Genomic DNA, 8,532 nt, shown 5'->3' with positions numbered 1-8,532 from the left:
CTCTCTGCTGTGCAGCCCCTGCACCATACCTGGCTACATGCTTTCAACATGGGGAGGGAGCTTTGCCAGGCTAATCCCTCGGCAGCTTAGTGAATAACCCCCCAAATGATTGGTGTTTTCAGTGAAGGGTACTGTGTGGCAGCAGTGGTCTCTCTGCAAAGGTCCGACATGGCCCTCGTTGAATCAGACCTATAGTTTTCTATTTAGGAGAGAGTATGAGCTTTGCTGATTGGCGAGCTCTAACTCTGATGTAGCAGGAGGGGGTGCCAGGTCTCTGCATAGAGACCACGGCTTCCACACAGAGAGCAACGGTCCTTTTCTGCAGCTTGCTGGCAGGGGACAGGCTATCTACTTAGGCCGTGACTGATTATTTTATAAAGAAATTAAACTGTAATACTGAAAATAATAAAAATGGGCTTTAAACAAAAAAGTTGTCTCTGGCTTCCCTGGCCGTCCCTGTAGTTTTCTGTTTGCACAGCAGAGAGCAGCACAGGCCGGGCTCCGAGACCGAAACTCCAGCAGAGATTTGTAGACATAGATGTTCTCTTCACCCCTCTGATCTCCTCCTCTTCTCCACTCCCCACGATCAATCCCATGTTCGCTGCTGAAACTTTCACTTCTAAGGAATTAACCCGCACAGACCAAGAGAACAGAGAATGTAAGTATTAACGATGCAAGGATTAAATCTTTCATATTACCCAGCTAGGACGGGTGGGATGCAAGGACGGGTGTATATCAGATTATATTTTCTGTTGAGATGCTCTACTAGTGTAGCTTCCAGCAGTTCCAGAATTTGGGAATTTGTCTCCAAAATGATTGGTGCAGAAATATCCCTGATTTTGAACATTGAACACTGTCACTATTAGTCCCTGTTTTTTGAATGTTACACTTGACTGTCTGATACTGTATTGTATTTTGAAGCTTGAAAACATTTATTAAGGGCTATTTACAGTGCAGAACAGAAAGTATTATATGATCCGGTTTAATAAATGAGCTGTAACATAGCTACGGGCAAAACTACAGCCATAGCAGATCACGTAACTGCTATGGGGCCCAGTGGCACAGGGGACCCGGTAGTGCCAGACTGCATAAAAATATATAATTGTATCAATAGTATTTGTCTAATAACTGTAGACATGAAATACATCGTTTATATGCCTATAAGATGCTTATAGTATCAGCGGGGGGTTATAACTTTAGTCAGTACATTAGTCTCAATGAGATCTACTTTAAATGGAACCTGCCAAGATAGAGGTATAAGGGGGCTGCCATTGCTAACTTTTTGTCATAAATGCATGTTCCACAGCTTTTACCTCCTGACCTGTAATAAATGTGCAGCAGCCTAGGCACTAGGGTTGCCACCTGTCTGGGATTCATCCGGACAGTCCGGGTTTTGAATGCTGTGTCTGGGTTTCATGGCAGCTTAAACCCGGACATAAGATGTCAGGCAGACAGGGGCAACCAAAATTAAGATAGGGGCTACTGGCCCCCACTGCAAATGGGTGGCTCTATTTACATATGAATAGGCCGCGACTCATTCTCCCACAAAAAATTTGTGTGTTGCTAGAGTGTTCGGGTTTCGCTGGAAGAAAAGGTGACAACCCTACTAGGCACCTGACCAAAATGCTATTTCTGGGTCAATGTCTCATCCTTCAGTGAAGGAAAGATTAATATAGCAGCCCCAGAGTTTGCAACTTCCAAAGCAAGTCAGCAACTTCAACCTCGAGAATTCTGTGATGTCGGTTCCTTTAAAGGGCCTATTTATATATTCTATCTTTTTCACCCATTAAATTGTCTCTTATTCACATAGACATATTTTGCAGCATTTCTAAGCTACTGCCATTGCCTAGAATGGCCCCTACTGGGCAGATGTCCCTTTACTTCCTGCCCAAGTGACAGAGAGTCAGAGGAACGTAACTATAGATCTCTCCAATGTGGACAGGAGTGCTGTCTATGTCTTCCTGTCCCAATGATATCTGCCCACTCGCATTAAAAGTGAAAGGGATCTTCCTAGTTGAGGACATCCTGAAGGAGATCAAGTTCTACCCATGTTTCACATGCCTTAGGCGATGCTTGCATTACATTTTGGCCCTGCTTTGTTGCCCAGGTTCTTTTTGGTGCTTCTGCTTCTTGGAGGTGTCGCCAGCTCTCCAGCCAAGAAATCTAGATATGGGCTGATCGCGTCCCCAAATTTCCCTAAAACATATCCGAACAACAATCACAGCATCTGGAACATCGCCGTCCCCGAAGGATACCACATTTCCCTGCAGTTCCTGGTGTTTGACATTGAACCATCGGATGGATGCACCTATGACTATGTTAAGGTATCAGAGCCACGTATACATATACAGACATGTATTTTCATTATTCCAGCCATTTATTTATTTGGGGCGTTTATGCAGAATTAATGTGTTAATGTCTTAGGCTGGGTTCACACCTAGGCGTATCGAATATGTGTGTTTGTCGCGTGTGTTTCGTGCCGCATGTTTTTACCGCGATTCGTGGTAAAAAAACACGCGACAAACGCGTGTTTCCGAGGGCTACCTGGCTGTATCCCAATGGATACACTCTGCAAATACGCCCCAAAGAAGCTCATGTACTTCTTTGGGCGTAGGGCGTTTTGTAGCGCGTTCATACGGCCTGTAATACGCCCAGGTGTGAACCATACCCATAGGAAATAATGGGATTTCGGTGTTTGAGCTTTTTGCAGAGCGTAGGAATGCGCTACAAAACGATCAGGTGTGAACCGGGCCTAAAATGGAATACAATAGAACATAATATAATTTACAGTGTTCCATGGCCAGGAAGAAGCTTAACATCCCATCTACAGTCATATAGATGCCCATTTGAGGACAGTTCAGGTAGACCCCCAAATACACTACCAGTATGTTTTTAGGTTATAGGCAGAAACCAGTGTTTTTGGGGTAACCCCAACCAAACACGGGGAGAATATGCCAACTCACACACAGGACCCAAATACTGCTAGACAAGAGTGCTCAAGTTATCATTGCTGCCCCAGTTATTTTACTTCTTATAGAAGTTTGTGGATTATTACTCACTGAGTCAACATCTCTGCTGAACAACTAATGAGATAACAGGATGAACTACAGAGACTGTATTGGTTCAGTCAGTCTGTGTGACATCATAGGACTGCTCACCATTGCAAGTCCACATGTCTACCTCATTATTTCTGTTGCTGTCAGGTAGCCTGACTAAGTAAGCTTTAAGCTACAGCTTGCTAAGAATTAAACCCAAACATTAACCACTGGCTCCGATTTCTCCTGCACAATAAACCTAAACCCTGATGAAGGGGTATGTGTGCATAGACCTCGAAATGTGAAATAAATATTATATCTGGATTCATTCTTATGGCTTGGCACTCATACTTTCACTTCACATACACTAAAGCCCGTGACACACTACACGTAAAGCCGTGCAGAGCAAAGCAAAGCTGTCCGGCACAGAGCTTTGCGTGCAGTGTGTGAGCTGAGTGCAGGCAGATGATTGACTGCACCTTCAGCCAATCGGCTCGTGCGTAACAACCAGCCAGACGTCACATCCTGACGCGGTTTATACACGCTAGCCGATTGGCTGAAGATAAAAAATGTTATCTCGGCACGCTCAGCTATGCTAGCTCTCGCAAGCTGATGTGCTGGGGAGAAAATTACATGACCCGCTGCTCGCGAAGGCAGTGCGCCCCTGCCTCACGTGCATTGTGTCACAGCCTTAACTCTTCTAGGGAACCTGTAGGAGTCCCATTGGTCATTAGAGATAGACGCCGTCCCTAAAAAGAGGCAGCCTGAGCAATTCTTTGGGTCACGTGGGGGGACAGCAGTTTTGCATTGTGCCTGCCACACCCATTCCGGCCAGAGCGTCCCAGGTTGCTAAAAACTGGGCGGTGAGATGTGTAAGGGCCAAACACACCTCCCCACCCAGTTCCTAGCAACCTGGGACGTTCTGGCCGGTGTTCCACCCAGCTCCTGGCACAACACTAGTGAGCTGGGCGAATGCTGGCCAGAGCTGGGCAGTGAGAAGATGCAGAGGCCACTCATCTCACCCCCTCCACCCACCACCAACAAACAACCTTCCCCCATCCTCGATAGGGACTACCCTGATTAAAGAGCTGCCACACCCTAGTAGTCATCTAAATAATTTGGGACCTACACCAAGCTTGAAATCCAGCGTTCCACCACCCCAACTCCAGAACAAGTTTACCTCATGACCGGTTTAATTTAAGTAACTGAGAAAATATAGAAATTACTTTTCTTGAAATTATTTCTTTTATGTACCGGTAATCAGCTTAATATTTCACGCTCTCTACTTTTATCCCAATCCTTTTTCGGCAGCTTTGGGCAGATAACAAGGAACTGGGGAGGTTCTGTGGTTCCCCGAAGTCTAAATCTCATCCTGGTCATCGAATGTTTATCTCTGAAAGCAACAAAATGAGAATTGAATTCCAGTCTGACTTTTCCAATGAGGAGAACGGCTCCACCATCCTTTACCCAGGATTTCAAGCCTACTATAAAGCAGAGGGTAGGTAATAAGTTCCTATCTAGTTTGCCTGGCTCTGGCCCTTACAACTTATTATCTGACTTTGGCCCTTACAACTTATTGGCTTTGCAGATCAAAATTAAAGTTAGAGAAGTAGTTGATCAGAGTAGTTATTGTGACGGACTCCCTGATACGCCGACTGGATATCTCCGTCTTAAAGCTGTTCCTTGGGTGCTGGAACCAGAATCAAGGGAATATAGCATGGGCTTACCCCAAGAATCAGACAACACTGACTTTGGAGTGGAAACATGAACTGGTTTATTGAAGAAAGCACACAGAGTTTATACCTCACAGAATCAGATAAGAGTTTAGTGTGTTACATTGACCAATCCCCTCCCCCAGACAGCCAGGTGCCACATTGGTATTCCTTAAGCACAGACACTCTTTGAACCTAATGAATGCCCTTAATCAGATCATCCCAAACAATGACCACTTCAGACAGCCTGTTGCCTTCACAAAATATCTTTAGCAGAGATATCCAAACAAGATGGAAGTCCGGATGGTTCAAATCAAGTCAAATAGTGAAAAGCTCTCTCTAGATAAAATATTAAATAGGAAAACACACACAGCAAACACAGTTCTCCGGGGTAATAAATCTCTGCAGCCCTAGGTCCGTAGTCAGTAGGAAGGAGGCTAGCCCTCAGGCTCCTCCGACAGCCCCAGTGACGGTTCAGTCCGTCACAGTTATGTCGTTGCCATACCATCTTTTCAGGTTCGTATTCAGACATTGCGCTGCTATAGGCACACCAGGATGATGAGGTCCCTTTTGAGAAGCTCCATCCCTTGTGTCATGTGATTATTAAAAGTAAAAATCAATGCTTAACTGTGCTACTGGAAGCGCCTGGGGTCTGCGCTATATGCAGAGCTGTATTCCAAACAATACCGAGGAAAAATGGTTTCATGTTGTTGAGCTATAAAGAGTCTTCTGACTTCACTCTACATCTTTGAACCCGTTTGCGTTCTATTGTGCCATTTAGCCAGAAATGATCAGAGTTGGCCAGAAGAAGGAATCAACATAAGCAAATGTAGCGCCCATCACCTTTGGTGAAGTGCTTACTATCTATTTAGTGATAACCAGGGCTGTAGGCAGCCTGGTTGAAATTTGTAGCAGCCAGCACATGGTTAATCCCAGGTGTCCAACCTTGTCTGTACCCTCTAGGGCGGAGTGAGACTCTGTCACATTATGGGACAGCCTATGGGTGACACTGTGATATGTGTATAGGGCAGCAGCCAGTTACTGGGCTTCTTGTAGCCAGTGATGTCTGCTGACAAAGGATATATATATTGGTGGGAGGTCATGTGCTCGCTCTTTTTGTCTGGACCAGCCATGGACTGAGGTTGGGTCCTGTTCAGCCTGCCCCTAGGCTAGGCCGAGGCCTGGGGGTGGGAGTTGGCTGAGCTGCTGAAGGAGAAGCCTCCTTGAGAGTTTGCAGTCAGAAGAATGCCTGTAAGAATGGAAGAATCAGGACCCGTGTGGGCTTTTGAAGTGCCTGATATTCAGAGGGACTTCTGAGTGGGGTCAGTGTTCTTCCAAGGATTGAGGAGATGTACTTCACGAAGATAAGATTTGGTGAGTCTGGAGCTATGGAGGCCGGTGCACCTAGACCCTATACCCTCTCTCCCTAATTAGAAGTAAATAAACTGTTTAACCAGCATCTCACAACTGGAGCGGACTTCAATTTATGGGCACAAGAAGAGGGCGGTTAAAGCTAATGGGGCAGTTGGTGATCTATCCCTAGACTGACTAGATATGGACCTGTTCATCCAGCGGCTCCTTCGGGGGTGAGCGCTACACAAAGTTAAAACAATTTTTTCATTTCAAAGCTCTGCGCTACCTCCTCTAGACCTCCTGCCCCAGACACTGGCCCACAGTTGCCATTATGATCAATATAGCTTGATGTCTATCAACAACAACTGATCATTAACTTGACCATAGATATGGAGGTGAAGAAATCAGAACAGACAGCTCACCCTCCATGTGAGCAACTGATCATAAAGTTACCAACAAAAAAACAAAGTCTCTGGTATACAAGCACACCACTTAAAAGGAAAGCTGTGTAACCATTTATTCAGCATTTAAAGGGCAATCCTATTCCACTGCGGTGTATTTTCTTATCCTTGATGTGTACTATTTTTTAGAATTTGCTCCACTGTTATAACTTTTCATCTCGGACCCTGTGTTGTCACCCTCTAGACAATGATGAGTGCGCTCTTCCCAATGATATCAGTGCTTCATGGATCCCGCCATGTCAACATATCTGCCACAACTATATAGGAGGCTACTTCTGCTCATGTCTGCCGGGGTACAAACTGCAGAGTGACAAGAGAACTTGCAAAGGTACGTCTTATATCAGTGATGTACAGTTATGTTTAGGCAAGATTCCAAGTGTCAGTGTGCCATTGTTCTGGAACCCCAAGTGTCAGTGTGCCATTGTTCTGGAACCCCAAGTGTCAGTGAGCCATTGTTCTGGAAACCCAAGTGTCATTGAGCCATTGTTCTGCGACCCCAAGTGTCAGTATGTCATTGTTCTGGAACCCCAACTGTCAGTGTGTCATTGTTCTGGGACCCCAAGTGTCCGTAAGCCATTATTCTGGAACCCCAGGTGTTAGTGAGCCATTGTTCTGGAACCTCAAGTGTCAGTGTTTCATTTTTCTGGGACCCCAAGTGTCAGTGTGTCATTGTTCTGGGACCCCAAGTGTCCGTAAGCCATTATTCTGGAACCCCAGGTGTTAGTGAACCATTGTTCTGGAACCTCAAGTGTCAGTGTTTCATTGTTCTGGGACCCCAAGTGTCAGTGTGTCATTGTTCTGGGACCCTAAGTGTCAGTGTGTCATTGTTCTGGGACCCCAAGTGTCAGTGAACCATTGTTCTGGAACCCCAATGTCAGTCACCCATTGTTCTGGAACCCCAAGTGTCAGTGTGTCATTATTGTGGGACCCCAAGTGTCAGTGAGTCATTGTTCTGGGACCCCAAGTGTCAGCGAGTCATTGTTCTGGGACCCCAAGTGTCAGCGAGTCATTGTTCTGGGCCCCAAATGACCTCAATTATCTGTATGATATTGTATCCCAAAAAATTATGATTCTCAATAGAATATCTATATCCAACAATAAACAGACGTCTCACCCACAGCCTGTCTGACTAAATTCTAGAATAAACCAACATGTCACTGTGAGGACATGTGACAGAAATATTTGATAAAGATAATAGATGCACATCTCTGTGGCTCCTCTTTCAGTGGATTGTAGCAGTCAGCTGTTCATGGAGGAATTTGGGTATATCTCCAGCCCGGGATACCCCAAGCCATACCCTGCAGACCTCAACTGCAACTACAGCATCCGAGTAGAAGAAGGGTTCCACATCTCCCTCACCTTCATAGAAACTTTTGACATAGACTATCATCCGCGGGCTCCATGTCCTTACGACACATTGAAGGTAAAGCTATTATTATTTCCATCTTTGTATTCCAGTATTACAGACTAGGGATGCCCCAATACCACTTTTTCAGCCCCACGTACAAGTACTTCCCCTCATGCATTGGCCGATACCAATTACCGATACTTTTTCTTAAAGGGACAGGTGACTTTAAATGACCAATAGTACAACTACATGTTATGTACTATGGATCATGATTTAACCTATTCATGTTAGCAGTGGAGAATTGTTAATCTATTGCTGTAGTGTAGTGGAGCTGTGTGCTGTATACATGTACTACATATACATTACACATGTCCAGTACACTATAGCAATAGATTTACAGCCAGCCCCGTCCCAGCTTCCCTCACTCACAGTTTCACTCCGATCCCTGTTGCCTCACGAGGTGCCTCTTGTAGTCGGCGCTGGGCAGGATCGCTGCATCGCGTCTCGGTGCTCAGCTTGTGGAAGGCGCTCACAATTCTGCCCTGCTAACATGAATGGGTTAAATCATGATCCATAGTACATAATAGTACATAACATGTAGTTGTACTATGGATCATTTAACC

At 45.3% G+C, this 8,532-nt stretch overlaps 1 protein-coding gene across 1 annotated transcript in view; it reads left to right on the top strand.

Moving 5' to 3' along the window:
* Positions 1-596: 596 nt before the first annotated feature.
* Positions 597-8,532, top strand: part of C1R (complement C1r) — a 25,987-nt gene continuing 18,051 nt past the window's right edge. Inside the window, exons 1-5 of the mRNA XM_018553188.1 lie at positions 597-658; positions 2,108-2,324; positions 4,347-4,533; positions 6,746-6,889; positions 7,788-7,984. Of these exons, the coding sequence (XP_018408690.1) occupies positions 657-658; positions 2,108-2,324; positions 4,347-4,533; positions 6,746-6,889; positions 7,788-7,984 (747 nt within the window). The 5' untranslated portion in view covers positions 597-656. The remainder of the gene's footprint in view (positions 659-2,107; positions 2,325-4,346; positions 4,534-6,745; positions 6,890-7,787; positions 7,985-8,532) is intronic.

The sequence above is a fragment of the Nanorana parkeri genome, unplaced genomic scaffold (assembly GCF_000935625.1).
Source record: "Nanorana parkeri isolate BGI_ZX_2015 unplaced genomic scaffold, ASM93562v1 scaffold113, whole genome shotgun sequence".
NCBI lineage: Eukaryota > Metazoa > Chordata > Amphibia > Anura > Dicroglossidae > Nanorana > Nanorana parkeri.
The sequence above is the reverse complement of the archived record's forward strand: the minus strand, read 5'-3'. Positions and strand labels throughout refer to the sequence as shown.